Genomic DNA, 16,162 nt, shown 5'->3' with positions numbered 1-16,162 from the left:
AATAATAAATAGTTTTTCTTTTTTATCATGGAAAATCGAAAAATAGGAACACAAAATTAAGAAATAATAAATAGTTTTTCTTTTTTTTATCATGGAAAATCGAAAAATAGGAACACAAAATTAAGAAATAATAAATAGTTTTTCTTTTTTTATCATGGAAAATCGAAAAATGGGAACACGCATCGAGCCAGCCACATACCCACACACGTCTCAGGTCGGCCCGATACGAAGAAATGTCTAGCAACAAGCGTTGTCGTGGCAGTGGTTAGAGTGGAATAACGCTTGAGGCGACGTCGAGACACACGACACGATGACAACCCAACCCCCCCCCCTGCCACATCTCAAACATATACCCACACACTCACTCTCTTTCTCTCTCTCTCTCTCTCTCTATATATATATACGCATTAAAGAGACGCCCACCTTTTATTCTTCCTTCGTCGCCTCCCCTCATCCCTTCTTCTCCTCCTTCGATCCCTTCTCCCAAACCCTCCCTCCCCCTTTCCTCTCCCTCTTTCTGTTTTTATGGTTCCAAATCGAAACTTCTTGCCTCCTGCGAGCTCTCTCTCCCTCTCTCTTTCTCTCTTCTAGGGCTACTTCGATTTGATCTCTGCTTTTCTTGTAGTCGTCATGTCTTCGCCTTCGTCGGCGGCGGCTACCACCGCCAAGATCTGCTTCAACTCCCAGTGCAAGGAGCCGTTTCCTGACACCCCGCCCACCAGGAGGAAGGGGTGGCGCCTACGCTCCGGCGAGATCGCCGAGCTCTGCGACCGATGCTCGTATGCCCCTCTTTACCCCACCCATCGGGTGCTTCACTTTCCTGATGCTTCCCCTCGTCTCTTTACGCGTCGGAGTGTTTCTATAGTTGGATCTGGCGGTTTGTTTTCTGCCGTATGGTTTCGATTTTGGTTTGGTTCCCCATGCTGGTGCGTCGAACGAGCCTACTGAAAGGCGGTGGCTTCTTCATTGTTTTCCTTCTTCTTTGGATGTTAGAACTCAAATTTTGATTGTTTTTAGTGGAAATTGCTCGTTGATTTTACCTTGTAGTTCCAGTGGTGGCCGACGGTGCTTATTTGCCAAAACCTTACGCCAAAACTTGCAATCATTTTAGCTTTCATCTTTCTATTGGACCTTTTGATCCACAATTTGAAGCGAGTTCAGATAGATTTGAGTTTCTCACCAACGGTGATTTTGGGCACGTCGGTATAAAACTTTTGAATTTTCCATTTATATTCTCTAAGTCTATTGGTTTTCATTTAGCTGCATGTTCGAGCAAGGTAATTTCTGCGAAACGTTTCACTCTGATGATGGGGGTTGGAGGAACTGCGAAACATGTGGCAAGGTTAGAATTTAAATTGTTCATTAGTTTCTCTTATTAATTGGTCATGGTTGGATTAACTTTAGAATGATGATTTCAGAAGATCGGTGTTTTTGTTACTCTATTCGGCAAATTTTCTGATTCAGCATTTTTTTTTCAGCGGGTGCATTGTGGGTGTATCGTTTCAGCTCCTACCTACGTGTTTGTTGATGCTGGTGGAGTCGATTGTGTTGCATGTGCTAGGAAATCTCTTGTCACGGTGAGCAGAAAAAAATTCATCCTCTTCTGATTCATGTATTTTTTATAGCTCACCCTATTTAATTTTTGTATTTTTGTATTTTTGTACAAATTACAGTGACTAAAATACCTAAGGTCACAGATAATTGGTTGTACATCTTCATGACAAGTCATAACCATAATAATTTTAATTTTAAGATCTTAGTTATTTTTCTAAAATTTATAATGTTGAATCGTTGACATTTAAAGATTGTTCAATTACCTCTTTGGTTGGAGCATATTTATAATAATATGATCATTCTGTTTTTGGTTTGGTCTGCCTTTTTTTTCTATTAATTGTTAGATTTAAAAAGTTAACTTTGGTCAAGGATTATTCTATTTACTTTTTTTGGATATACAGGTACAAAAGCAAAAAATATGGTCATATTACCTACGGTATCAAGAGCCGCAATTTAGTATCCGATCCTAGGCTGGACCGTTATGTACCTCTGGTATCAGTGTATTGACATTTGGTACATACTAAAGTGGAAGAAGAAGGAGAAGGGGAAGGAAGAAGAGGAGACGACAGAGGAAGAATGAGGAAGAGAAAGGAGGTGGGCGAAGAGGAAGGAAGAAGGGGAAATGGTGGAGGAAGAGGACAGTAAAAGAGGAGATAGTGGAGGAAGGAAGGAGAGGAGACAATAAAGGAAGAGTAGGTGGTGGAGGAAGAGGAAGGAGGAAGACGAAGAAGGAGAGGATCCACTGGAGGAAGAGGAGGGATGAGGTAGTGGAGGAAAAGTAGTAGAAGTGGAGCGTACTTGGTCGGTGACAGCAGTGGACGATGGGGGGGAGGCAGCATGCGTCAAGGTTTGTTCTCGCGATTTGGGCTGGATCGCAAGGAGGAGGCATGCCTTTTTTTATTTTTTATGGCTGCACTGAACGGGCAGAATTGGGTTAGGTCCATGGATCAAATCGGTGAATATTGGCATGATATGAAATATCGTACCGTACCGCTCGGTATGGGTGGTACGTACTGATCCGATAGAGGACTGGTATAGGCAGTGCACTTATATAGTTCGGTACGTGTCGTACCGATAGCTGATCGGTATACTGGTATGGTATGGTATTCAGAACCTTGAATATTGGTCAGTACACATTGGTCTAGGTGAAAAGAAATTTCTTGATTCTTGTTTGGAACCAAATTCTTCATTGGTAATAATTTATTTAGGTCATTTTCTAGGCTCAAGACTGTCCATGTCATCCTCATTGCTGTTGCCTCCTGTTGGGGCCTTTTTGTCATTATTTATATTCCATTATATATTTATGATATTATGTGCTTAATTTTATACTTAAAAGCAGAGCACCTCAGTCTTATTTATGCATTTATCTCTTTCTTGATACCTTAATATGTGCTGACATTTCCTCAGGCACCAAATCAGATGTTATCTTCTCCTATGCTTATGTCCCAACAAGTATCCGAGAGGAAGGAATTTCCTGCTAAAAGCTGGAAACCATTGAATGGTCCATTTTTTGGACAGTGGCGTCAATCACCACATATGTGGAACATGACAAGTGCACAATCAGACTTGCAACAGCGGTTGTCATATGAATTTGACAGACCTAATTGCATTGAGAAACTTACTCCTGGTGGCCGTCTTTCTATTTTAGCGCATGAAAAGAAATTTGAAAACCTCTCTGAGAGACCAATTACTAGCAATGTCGCAAGAGAAAGATATGTCAATGGTAAAATAGGTATTGATGCAGCTTCTACTTTTGGTATGTTCCATGGAGAAGACAATGCTGATGGAGTGCAAGATTCTTGCCGCCTTGTTGGAGAAAATGATTCTGTCTCTACAAGGAAAGCAGTGAATGGAGACCCTTGTTCCACCAGTGCTTCTGGAGCTAACCTTGATGCACATCCAAATTCATGTGTGAAGCCAGCAACATCATCTGCAATAAAGGAAGATACTTCACCTCTTGGATTGGCTGCTCCTTTTCAATCGACAAATGATCTGAAGGAGCCAAGTAGATATTCAAACCAATCACAAGGTCAAGCAGGTTATCCTCTGTCAAAGCAATTCTACCCTCAAAGCATGATGGATGCTGAATTACAAACTCAAATACGCAATGGAAAATCTCGAGTAGATAACCGAGCACGGTCCCAGTTACTTCCTCGATATTGGCCTAGAATAACCGATAAAGAGCTACAACAAATATCGGGAGAGTATCCTTTCATTTTCATCATAATAACTCTGCTCCTGTTTTTGTATGTTCTTTTTAGTTTTTACCATGTTAAAACTTAAAAGAAGATTCTCAATGCATATGAAGATTAGTTATGGTTAATTTATGATGATATCGGTCTCACTTAGGTTTTGCTTGACATATTATAAGTTCAAACTCTGTGATTACTCCATTGTTTGAAAAGATGTTGAGTGCTAGTGATGCTGGTCGGATTGGACGTCTCGTGCTGCCAAAAAAATGTGCTGAGGTAAGTCTTCTAGATTTCCTGTACCGGGAGTTATAATCATTTTGTGACTGTTTTCATGTTTGAGCACTGCAGCAACAAAGTTGAAGTTTCACTAGGATGTTATGGCTATAGTACATTTTCTAATTCCTAGTTAATTGCCCATGTGACACTTGGGTTATGTTGTATTTCTAATTAATGTTGGTTAACATATATACACATTTATTTAATCAATTTTTCTTTGCAATTTTTTGAAAAGGTACACTGGCCAACATTTGGGAGTAACACAAAATGCTGAAGGTTCATTTTATAATGCAGGGAACTAGGAGCACATGGCTACTTTACAGCATTGTTTAAAATAATGCACTGGTTTAAAAATAAACTTGACAATATCTCAGTATGGTAACTTATATAGTTGGAGCAATTGGAAGCCACTCATCTTTTATTACATATGTGGAATATGGATTTTGTAGCATGACAGCAGTCACCTTGTTTGTGCAGTTATGGCTGTTCTGTAATTTCATATTCTCTGGCTGTACTTTCCAGCTAAACTTGCTGATTCTCTGTTTGAACTCTAAGCAGTTATGCATTATTTTTGTTCACTTCTTTGCTAGTCGATCAACATTACAGCAGTCACCTTGATTTGCTTTTGAATATCTGGCTTAATGGTTTTTTATATGCTGGCGCTTTGTCTCAAAGGATAAAACATTGAATATGTTTAATTGTAGATACCAGATTTGAACTCTTCCACAGTTACTTCTTTTCAATTATGTATATGTATCATTATATCATAATGGGTGATTAAATTCTCTGAGTTGCTTTTAGTAATACAAATGGCTGGTTGTAAAAACAGGCCTACTTTCCTACAATTTCTCAACCTGAAGGACTTCCTTTAAAAGTTCAGGATGCAAATGGCAAGGACTGGGTGTTCCAATTTCGTTTTTGGCCTAATAATAACAGCAGGATGTATGTTTTGGAGGGGGTAACACCTTGTATTCAGGCAATGCAATTGCAAGCAGGTGACACAGGTATGTTTTTAGACTTGAATCAAGTGTCATGGCTCTTCGGTGCCCTTCAACTGAAACCACGTGTACACTACCTTACCTTGCTTCTGCAAGTATTCTGTAGTTCTATTTTCTCGAACTAGATTCTTTCTTGGATATCTGTATTCTGTACTCCCAAAAGACTGAGCCTTGCGTGCCCATATAATGTTCTTATCAGCTCTTTATTTATTTATTTTGACTGGGGTCGGTTAACTAGTAGTTTTGGGTTACAGGATATCCTGAGTTTGCATGGAATTATAACATGCATAGTTAACTATCATGTCAATGACAAACTATGGCAGTTCTTGAAAAATCACATGTCATGATCATGATATGAGATATTTAGGGAAAGAGTTCGGGTTAACTAATTTGTACTCTCAAGAGTTTTGATTTATTTTTATTAATAGGTGATACTTTTTTCTTGAATCCGTCAAACTTTCCGTATTAAGTTGCTTAAGGATGGTTATGGTATATGCATGTAAATTAATTTATGCATGTCCATTAATATGTATGTTCATATATGCTTGTGTATGATTATATGTGCATGCATATATTTACTTGTATATGCATTTATACATGTACATGAAATAATTACATGTGTTTATGTATATGTTACTTTCTTTTGCTGCATTACACATTTTTTGTAATTCAATAACATATAACACGATTGCATTGGGCTTTAAACCTGAACATATCTTTCCATTACTTTGATTTTAGTGTAAGACAGGAATGCCTTTTATCTGCAGATCTAAAATTATAATGTGCCTCTGCAGTAACATTTAGCCGGATAGATCCAGAAGGGAAGTTAATTATGGGATTCAGAAAGGCTTCTAGTGTTTCCAACGAACAGGTTTGTTGGTGAAGATTTTGTGTTGTATACTTGTCAAAAGAATATGGAGCTTTAGAAAGATTTTTCCTTCCTTTGAAGCTTGTTTAATCTAGAGATGCCTGAGAGTTTGTCCTGTGTGTTTATGTGTTTATCTAACATTCCAAGTTTAAATGAGTTTGCTCTTGGAGTCTGAAACTCTCTTGCTTGTAATTTCCAGCTGCTAATTTGAGATTTAGATTTAGTATGCCTATTATATAAATTATAAATAATAATTACTGTCTATACTTGGTGGTCTCAATAATTTCCTAACTACTAGAATCATGATAAGTCCATATGTGTAAGTTGCTGAATATGGAAATGAGTAATAAATAATTTTTGGTGATTAGTTTTGGTGAAAGATGAGGTGCAAGAATGTTTCAACTGTGAGCTACTTTAAATTGAATCTTATGTTCCACTTATTCAATGATCATAATTTTTGTTCTCATTTATTGACAGGACTCTCAAACACTTAAATCTGGCAACGGTTTCTCAACACCTCCAGAGGGTGACAACAAAGGCACTGCTAAAGATTTTAAGGGCAATCCAGAACCAAGAAACTTGATCAATACAGCAGAGCAGTGGAACTGCACTAAGTTAGCAAATGAAGGCCTGTTACAAAAGGATGGGCTCAATGCTAGATCCTCACAGGGTAGTAGAAGGAAAGGTGGCAATCTTGGTTCCAAGAGTAAACGTCTACGGATTGAAAATGAGGATTCCATGGAATTGAAAGTAACATGGGAAGAGGCTCAACAGCTGCTTCGTCCACCTCCTAACTGTATTCCTAGTGTTGTTTTGGTTGAAGGTCATGAGTTCGAAGAATATGAGGTATCCTGATTCGGAATTCTCCTACAACTTTGGTATTGTATAAACTTGAATGTTTCAAATCTTGTTCTGGTACTGACATCGGTCCTTGGATGGTATTCCCCCACATTGTTGCGGTTCTGGCCCAAAGAGGGGAGGTGGAAGAAGATGAGGGGTGGCTGGGGTGGGGGTAGGGTGAGGGCCAGAGGCAACGAGTAGGCAGGAAGTGATAGGGGGAAGCTAGAGTGATAGAAAAACAGAGATGGACAAACAGCTGAGGAGGCAGAGGAAAAAGGGAAAGAGTGAAAAAAGAAAAAGGGTATTACTAATGCCCGGTACTAGTCTTCTTGACACATCTAAGTTCAATACTTACTGCATAATACATCTCGTACTGCACCAAACAGGGCAAAATTACCCAATCTTGTCCTGGTTGGCTATTGGACTGCTAAAAACCAGCCCATGTTTATCAGTACAGGCAGTATTTTAAGCCTTGCTTGTGTCTAACTTTTATTTGCTGCAGTTCAGGGGGAGGAAAAAGGGAAAGAGTGAAAAAAAAAGAGTGTTACTAATGCCTGGTACTAGTCTGCATGCCACATCTAAGTTCAATACTGTGAACTTACCACATGATACATCTCATGCTGCACCAAACAGGGCAAAATTGCCCGATCTTGTCCTGGTTGGCTATCGGACTGCTAAAAACTAGCCCATGTTTATCAGTACAGGCAGTATTTTAAACCTTGCTTGTGTCTAACTTGTATTTGCCACAGTTCTTGTTATTAGTTGACAAAAGTTAATTGATCTTTTGAGTGTTAGGAGTTTATTGTAATGGTTATCTTTCCCATCATGCTCGTTTCAATCCCTTTGATGTCTTTCTTTCTTCAGGCGCTAACACAGAAAGCTCGTTTCCTGCTTTATGTCATCATTGGATATTTTTTTTCTAATTAGACCTAATTTTGTTATCCTTTGTTTCCATTTTCTGTTAAAGTACTACAATCAAATGAAGGATTTTTTTTCTGCTTTGTCATTGATGTTGTGGCTTACAAAGCGAATTTTATGCTTAAGACTTTATTTTGCATAACCAAAGAAGAGCTTAATCAATTTTCACGTAAAAACAGTACCTAGAAGCAAGGTTTGCCATATGTACCTATCCGATAGGTAGGGGACCGGTATGGGTGGCACATTCTATTTTGTCGATACACCTTACCATACTAGGTATGTATCGTACCAATGGCCGATTGGTATATCGGTACGGATCGGTAAAACGAATCATGCTTGGAAAAATGTTAGAATACTTACACATGGCCTAAAAAAAAAAAAGTTTATAGATGCTCTTATATTCCAATATATGCTAAAATGTTTTAAAACTAAGGTTATGAAGAGTCCTTTTGGCCACTTATGATGAGTGTAGATAAAGAAATACATCCATGAATTATTAGGGGTAGTTCCAAGCATGAATAAATGAGAGTATCTTTTAAGATTGTTTTGAGATGTCCAAAGGAGCACCAATAAATAGATGATATACATGTGTGTGTGTGTATAAAATAACAAATAAGAAAAAAAATGGAAAAATGAAAATAACATACACCAATAATAAATGAAGAAAACAAAACCATACGAAAATAATAAAGACAAACTAAGAAGATTGTGCAACTCATGACACTATAATTATATGTGATGATGTCCAATATCTTGAACATGTTGCCATCTTGGAGACTGGATTCCACTGAGGATAGTGGCAGCTGTGGTCGGTGCCACCTGGGTTTGGTCCCGCCTGTTGGGTGCTGGCAAAGTGCTGTGTATACCTTAATTTCCTATGTCAGTACCTTCTTTCCTCTCTTTCCTTTTGAATATATTCTGCTGGTGGAATATTATATGGTGGTGTTTCTCTACATGTTTCAACTCATTGACTGAAAAAAATCCATGTAGTCAAACCCAAATTATTGGGACATTATGGTTTCTTGTTGTTTGTAGTTTTCCAGGTTTGTTATCAGGCCTTAGCAAGTCATTTTGAATCCTTATAGGGTAGACAAAGCATTGGCTACATAGCTAATCATCCTTCTTTATTATGGCTTATAACTTTGTAGCTAGCACCATTTATATTGCATCCTTAGAGGGAGACAGACCATCGATGGCTACGTAGCTAATCATCCTTGTGTCCTTGAGTAGGACTTGAACTTCCTAGCTAGCACCATATCTTGTAGGAATAGGCTTGGATGAAACTGTAACCATGGAGCAATTCGGAGCTCTATAGTTGTTATTGATTATACAATATAGTACTATAACAATTAGTTGAACACCATACATGACACTCGATATGCCAATCCACTACTTACCGTACTTCTATTCTTGTAAGACTCTTAATATATAAATATTTATATGAACAAATGTACTTTCTTTCTTTTATGATGATGTGGTTATTTATGACAGGAAGCACCAGTGCTTGGGAAGCCGACATACTTTACCACTAATCAATCTGGGTGACCTCTCTTTTCATTCTTGCTCGTCTTAAAATGGCATGAACATTTATGTTTGCATTTGTTATCATGACCTTTGACACATGTTTAATTAGCTGTATGCTTGTATTAGTTAGGTTAATGTTTGTTTGGAGAGGGTATAGTTTGGCACTTTGTGCATTGATTATGTTACTGATTTTTGGTTGGTATATACTTGTAGCTAGGTTGCTAAAGTATTGCTTGGTATTCTCAAGTTAAATTCTGAAGTGAATGGCTAAATATATCAGGAAGATAAATGAACCAGCAAGATCCTTAATTATATAAAGCAGTGTTTCAGCATCAAACCTTAGAACAGTTGATTGACATATTTAAATGTTTAGAATGGCATCTCCTTGATCCATTAAGAACACTTAGCAGGGTGATTGGGTTGATAGTTTCAAATTTTACTAAATGAGTTTAAATCTATCAAATAAGTAGAGCTAAGTTGATTTCTGGCTTTCTTAACCTAATCTGATTACTTCTACAGTAAACTTATGCCAGGTGTAGTGGACATAGTTGATTCTTTTATCATAGTTTCTCTTTTTGGAATCTATGAGCTTTTCTAAACCAGCTTAGATGGTTTAGAACTAACATGGTTGTTGAATCAGCTCTGGCTGTTTAAACGCAAAAAGGGGTTCAGGGTTGTCCATCAAGTTTGCTGCATATCTTCAGCATTATTGCATCATTTTCTCTACCAATTTTTTCTTGCCACATCATTGCATTTCATAGTACTGTTGTGCCATTATTTTGATGCAATTAATGCTGGCATAGGACTGTAGCCTCCAATTTTGCTGAAAATTGTTTAAATGTTTTAATCTGTTTAAAAGAACTACAAATGCATTGTTTAAGCAAGGTGAACTGATTCATCTCATTTTGAAGTCAGACAAAGGATGAACAACAAGAAGGGATTTAATGGTTTGTATAGCTTGACTAATCATATCAAGGAATGCAATTTCAGTACCAGATCCATTCTGATCCATGCCAAACCAATTCAGGTTTGATCCATGTTGGCGTATTGGCACAGAGTATGTGTGCATGTACCATGGTACCATGTTGGTTGGAGGGTGAGGAGGAAGAGAAAGAAGAAGAAGAAGAGGAACAAGGAAGAAAGGAGGACGAGGAGGAAGAAGAGGAGGCGGAACAGCAGATTGAGTAGGAGGAAGAAGTACTGGTCTGGTGGTGGCAGCGTGCGGTGGGCAGGCTGCTCTCAAGTTGCATGTTTGTGACTCGAGGAAATGAAGACATAAGAGTTTTTTGAACAAAATATAAATCAGACAGGACCACCTGAAAAGGGGCGGTCCAGTTCATGCCCGGACTGGTTTTTGAAAGGTCCACACCCAAGTTCACACCAGAACGGTAAACATCGGCTGGTACAAAATGGTTCAAGTGAAATTGTATTCTTTGAATCATATTGTCATCGACAGAGTTAAATGGTTGGAGAAGATTCATCGAGCCGACACCGTATTGTTGGGAATTATGGCTTCTTGTCGTCATTGGGATGTTATTATTTAGATTATTTATTTCACAATAAATGTGATCCCTTGAAACAAAAACATTTGCATCACTCACTAGAAAAAAAAATCTAGTAACTCACTTTTAGGCATTTTTTAACAAAATCGCTAAGATGAATAAGTAAAATATTGTAAAAATATTCTCCTTTTAGGATTGCCCATCCAGCCATAGATTACTTACAAATGTCAATATGGTACTTGGCATGTAAATTGGTCAGGTTCAGATTGAGTCAGAATTGATCACAGCCTGATCCAAGTATCAGACTTGTAGCAATTGGGAAAATCAATGATTTGGCTAAAAGTTGATCCATATCCAACTCCATTGTTAACTGGATCTTCAAGTCAAATGAGTTCAACAATTTTGGAGCACATTCGTGTGACGAGGAAATTCACTCTGCTGGGAGATCAGAAGACTGTTAGATGGGTGTCTGTCTCAAAATATATCTATTTTGATGCTTCTAAACAAACACATTTGTGAGATCAGCATTGAGGTGGTTGCATTTGACATGGCGAGGTCTGTAATAAATTAGGTGACCAGGGTGAAATAGAGAGGAGTGAGAGAAATGGATCCTGGTTTGTTATTTGTTTTCCTTGTAGTTTTTTTTCATTGGGATATTGACAAAGGAGATGACCACAGCAGATACCTAGAACTCAAATTTATGCTTTTGCTTGGTGACTTCCAGAATATGATGTTCACAATTTTCTATCTTGGAGTTGTAGTACTCAAATTTATGCTTGTGCTTGGTGAATCTGAATGCCACTTGTCAGAGTTATCATATCTATGTGATCAGGGAAAGAGTGAGACGTGAAGAGTGAGAGTTATTCTAGCCAATGGCAGCAAACTATGATTAGAAAGATTTGAGTAAGAGGAAGGATTGGATAAGTGGAATCTGTTTTATTATGGGGATATCTGGGTAGAATAATTTACTTCTTTTAATCTTATAGGTAAATATCAGTCCCAATAAGTGCTGAAACCATATATGCTTGGGTAAAGAAATCAGGTTATCAGATCGGCTCCTTAGATCAGTGTATGAAATGATCCATACCAAGCCTGAATCAGATTCTTGATCAGATTCTGCCATATCTACTACACCTACAAATGTAATGATACATCAATTCATTCTTCATGCATGTGTAGAACAGACAATCATGGATACATCAGATAACTGTCAACTAGGAAGTGAAGCAAAGTGCAAAATCCTGTATATACCTCTTCTTAGTTCGTTGCAGTGAGCCACGATCTCTTTAGAATGGATTCGTATCCTCTGCCGTTAATGTTTGTATATCCAGTCAAGAATAAAGAACACAGAAAAGAGAAGAAAGATGATCAACAACAATAACAACAACAACAAAGCTGTAGAATCCTAGGTCGGCTACTTGGATCTTTTGCCACCATTGAAATAAAAAAGAAAGATGAATATGAAAACTTAATTAGACTGATCTTGTGAGGTGAATATATAGATCTGTTTAGTCTATTTGTGACCTATTCGACTCCACACCGGTGCATGATAAACTGATCACTAATTGCACGAGCTTGCACAGGTCGAAATGTAAGTCCCAGAAAGTTTTAATATGCATCATATGAAGGCGTTCACCTATGCATACATCGATTTTTGGTCTATGATATATACGATAGCTGCATGGCCAGTTGTGCTATGCCGGGAATGTTTCAACACACTCCTATACCTTGAAACAATGATACCAATGCACAAAATTGGTCTAGTTTCTTTCATGTCATGTCTCAGCCAGTGTGGCACCATGACAAATTTGATTTCTTGTTGTGGTTCTACTTTCGTATTCTTCTCCCTTCTTGCTTATATCATTTCTTCTGTCTAGTATCTCTGAGTGTCGTGTGTTTTTGAGATTTACTTCTTGGTTCTCTTTTTTGTTTTTCCTGATTGTCGTGTTCTTTTTATATGTATATACAGATGAAAGAGATTACTGACATGATTGAAGACTTCATCTTAAATTTCAAATTGAAATGATGTGATAGCTTAGTGTATTGGCATCATTTCCATATTCATCTTAGCATCAACCTTAACAGGCAATAGTTACATAATGTTACTTATGTTTTGTGCATTGTGACAGTGAAAACTATCAATGGGCTCAGTGCGAAGATTGCTCAAAATGGCGTCGACTGCCTGTAGATGCACTTCTGCCATCTAGATGGGCCTGTTCCAACAATATGTCGGATCCTGAAAGGTGACTGGGATTAGTCTCATATCCAAACTTGTTAATGAGGAAGTCATTGCTAATGTTACTTAAAAGTTGGAAATCTTATTCCAATAGGTTTCATTTACAATAGAGTATAAGATTACTTTCCACTGGATGATATTTTTACGAAACAAAACATAATGGCAATTTATTCAATTACAGGTTAATATGAACTCTTCTGCTGTGTCCATCTACCCTTTTTGTAATTGATAATTATTGTGCACGCTTGTGCAGATAAATAGAGTGTTGGCCACCAGTAGATTGAGTATGTTTCTGGTATCACTATCAATTTAATTTCTTTCTGTCTTTTAGTGAAATGAACAACTTTGTGGCCTATAAGCTTAATTACCTGGGACAATATCATGTGAATGCACCTATGTTGCCTGTTGCCTGTGACTGATATGCAGGTTCTGGGGTTCATATAATTTAGCTGGTATCTCCTGCACAAAAGAAATCACCTTGTGTGGTCACCTTTCCTAAAAGATGGGTTTTTTTCCCACTATGCCTTAAAATAAACTTTGGAAGTATTTGTCAACCAAGATGATGTGTCTGAGACTAGGATGGCCCCTTGTTGCTTCATTCACGTGTACCACTTGAAAGTACAAGTCCCAAATTTTGCAGCGTAAATCATGGAAAGTACTAGGATTATTATAATTTAAGTCTAACAAGTTACTATTAAATTTAAAATTACCAAGTTTTCTGCCAGTTGAAAATCATGCAGTTATGCTTAGGGGTAAATTTTGTTTCTGAAGCTTTGTTTTGAGATATATTGAATATTTGATTTATCAGGGGTTTTTAACTATTGATCAATACAGATTTTGTAGATTGGACATGTAACTTTGTTCCACTTACTTGCTTGACTGCTATTTTATATTCTTTCAATTTAGGTCTTTGTGCTCAGCTGCTCAGGAATTGAGCATGGAGCAACTGGCAGAATTGATCCCTTGTAAAGCAGGTGTGGATATCTTCGTTTTAAATCTTTCGAGTATGCTTGAATTTCTTGATTAATCAAGTGCAGAAAGTCAAATGTTCCTCAATATGACTAGTAATCATGTATAATTCACGGGTAAAACATTATATACTATTTCAAGCATTGAAGAACTGTTTGGTGGTGGAGACAAAGATATTCTATTCTTGTTAGCATGTCCACTGGAAAACAAAAATATGTCTTGGGACACTTGCAAATGAAACAAACCTAATGTTTCTAGGATCAGTCTCTACTCTTGGTAGAGGCTTTTTATAGAGGATTGTACCACTATCTGAGGTGGATATTATATGGGTGCCTCAATGTCAAATTTCATGTCATATGCTGATGAAATTTTTGGTGGTACTCAGTACCTATGGGAACCTATCTGAGGGGGCTTTGATTTTTGTACTAATGTGTACTTTTCTTTCATATTGCTTAAGGCCACATCATCCTTGTAGGGATATAAAGCAGAATTACAGTAGATAATCATTGCTCCAGGAGTGGATTTTGATCCTCCCAATATTAAATCACATTTATGATGCCTAATTTTGCTCTTCAATCTTATGTATATTTGTTTGCAAATTTACATTTTTATATATTCAAGTTCATGTGAAGTGAATTAACTATTAAGAATTTTCTGGTTACTAAAAAAGCATGTTGTGAAGTTAAAAAGTTGAATGTAATTTTGATTTGTTATTCTGTTCTCTGTATGTGTCATTTGATATAGTGACATTTAGTACTAGTAATGTTTTTGAAGTAATGCAGGTGCATCTAAGAGATCAAAGGTTAAAGTTGAAACTGACAATATTGAAGTTTCAGATGGGCTGGATACGCTTGCTAACCTTGCCATTCTTGGAGAGGGTGAAAACCTTCCTCCTTCTCAACCTACAACAAAGCATCCAAGGCATAGGCCTGGCTGCACATGCATTGTATGTATACAGCCTCCAAGTGGCAAGGGCCCTAAGCACAAGCAGACTTGCACATGCAATGTTTGCCTCACAGTCAAACGTAGGTTCAGGACCCTCATGCTTAGGAGGGAGAAGCGTCAGTCAGAGAAGGAAGCTGAGACTGCAAGGAAGCAGCAGAAACAACAGTCCAACCAATCACCAGAGAAAGCACCAGGAGGAAGTGACCCATTAAAAACTGATCTAGGTGTGAACAAATCCCCTCGGAAAGCAATGACAAATGATGAGGGGATCAGTGATGAGGGACTCGAGCGAAGAAGAGCATCGCAGTCTCCTCTCAAGGCCCCTCAGATTGATTTGAACATTCAACCAGAGCGAGAGGAAGAACCATCACCAAAATCTGACTCTGGCAGCATGATGAGGCTTCTGCAAGATGCTGCGACGTAAACAGCTTTAGATTGTTGAAACAAGTGAGAAAGGTGGTCCGCATCTGTAACTTGCGTTCAACTATCTTCGAGTTGAGGCAAAACACACTCCCAGCATGTCTGTAGACTAGGCTGTAGAAGCAGTATGTTAGAATGCCAATCTTCACCATTGTTATGTCTTGTTTTTTGTCTTTTCAAATAACTGCAGAGTATGTGAAGGTAAATTTGAAAGATTGTCCATTTGAGCATTCAAAGTTGTGGTCAAATTTATAAGCAGACAAGGGAAAGTAGTTGTGAGAAGGCAAGGTGACTTTAAGTGAATAGTATGGTACAGCTAAAGATTTCTTACACCTATGTGAGAAGAATTATTTTAGTTTATACTGATGATGATGTGGCAACTTTTCGAGGAAGCAACTGTTGCAGTATGAACATTTTTTTAGTTGGAAATATATTATGTGAAATATGTATTTTTACCTGGCTGAGTAGTATCAAATCAAGTTGTGTTCGATTTGACCAGCTGCAGGATGGATGGGCTTGTTGTAGTCGGATTAAAATCCTTTTGTGCTGGTTCAAACATCACACACAGATAATGAATTTTTGTTCTACCTTATTTCTCCACTGTTTAGAAAAAAAAAAAAAAAGATGAGGTAGACAAACGTCCATGCAAAGCTGTGTAACGAACGCCTGATGACTCGTGGAAATTTGCAGCAACGTTGTTGAGTTCACGAACCTTCATCTGGTACACATTGATTTCGTTAATTATTGTTGTTTAGAAAACCTCACCTCTTTAAATATCTTACCTTTACTAATCATGTGTATTATAAAAAAGAGTTCTCCTTATCAGTAAATTTTTTCCCTATTTGTTGGATGGATATTATCCCATCCAACAAATAGGCCGAGTTGACTGTCAAGTAATTGATGGATTGATGCATCATCCT

General features: G+C 37.7%; 1 protein-coding gene across 4 annotated transcripts; it reads left to right on the top strand.

The window, feature by feature from the left end:
• The first annotated feature begins 429 nt into the window (after positions 1 to 429).
• Positions 430 to 15,545, top strand: LOC135582952 (B3 domain-containing protein Os07g0563300-like). 4 transcript variants are annotated; one of them, XM_065115646.1, is made up of 12 exons: positions 430 to 779; positions 1,261 to 1,342; positions 1,479 to 1,577; positions 2,962 to 3,758; positions 3,926 to 4,022; positions 4,903 to 5,026; positions 5,815 to 5,891; positions 6,366 to 6,734; positions 9,138 to 9,187; positions 12,802 to 12,915; positions 13,815 to 13,882; positions 14,660 to 15,545. In XM_065115646.1, exons 1-12 carry the CDS (start codon positions 631 to 633, stop codon positions 15,244 to 15,246), a joined length of 2,613 nt encoding a protein of 870 aa, XP_064971718.1. In that variant the 5' UTR covers positions 430 to 630; the 3' UTR covers positions 15,247 to 15,545. The 4 variants fall into 4 exon arrangements, with proteins under 4 accessions (XP_064971718.1, XP_064971719.1, XP_064971717.1 ...); XM_065115647.1 differs by having other exon boundaries at positions 431 to 779; positions 4,852 to 5,026; positions 14,714 to 15,545; XM_065115645.1 differs by having other exon boundaries at positions 431 to 779; positions 4,852 to 5,026.
• Positions 15,546 to 16,162: the final 617 nt, after the last annotated feature.

Source organism: Musa acuminata, chromosome BXJ2-7, assembly GCF_036884655.1.
Source record: "Musa acuminata AAA Group cultivar baxijiao chromosome BXJ2-7, Cavendish_Baxijiao_AAA, whole genome shotgun sequence".
Taxonomy (NCBI): Eukaryota; Viridiplantae; Streptophyta; class Magnoliopsida; order Zingiberales; family Musaceae; genus Musa; species Musa acuminata.
The sequence above is the reverse complement of the archived record's forward strand: the minus strand, read 5'-3'. Positions and strand labels throughout refer to the sequence as shown.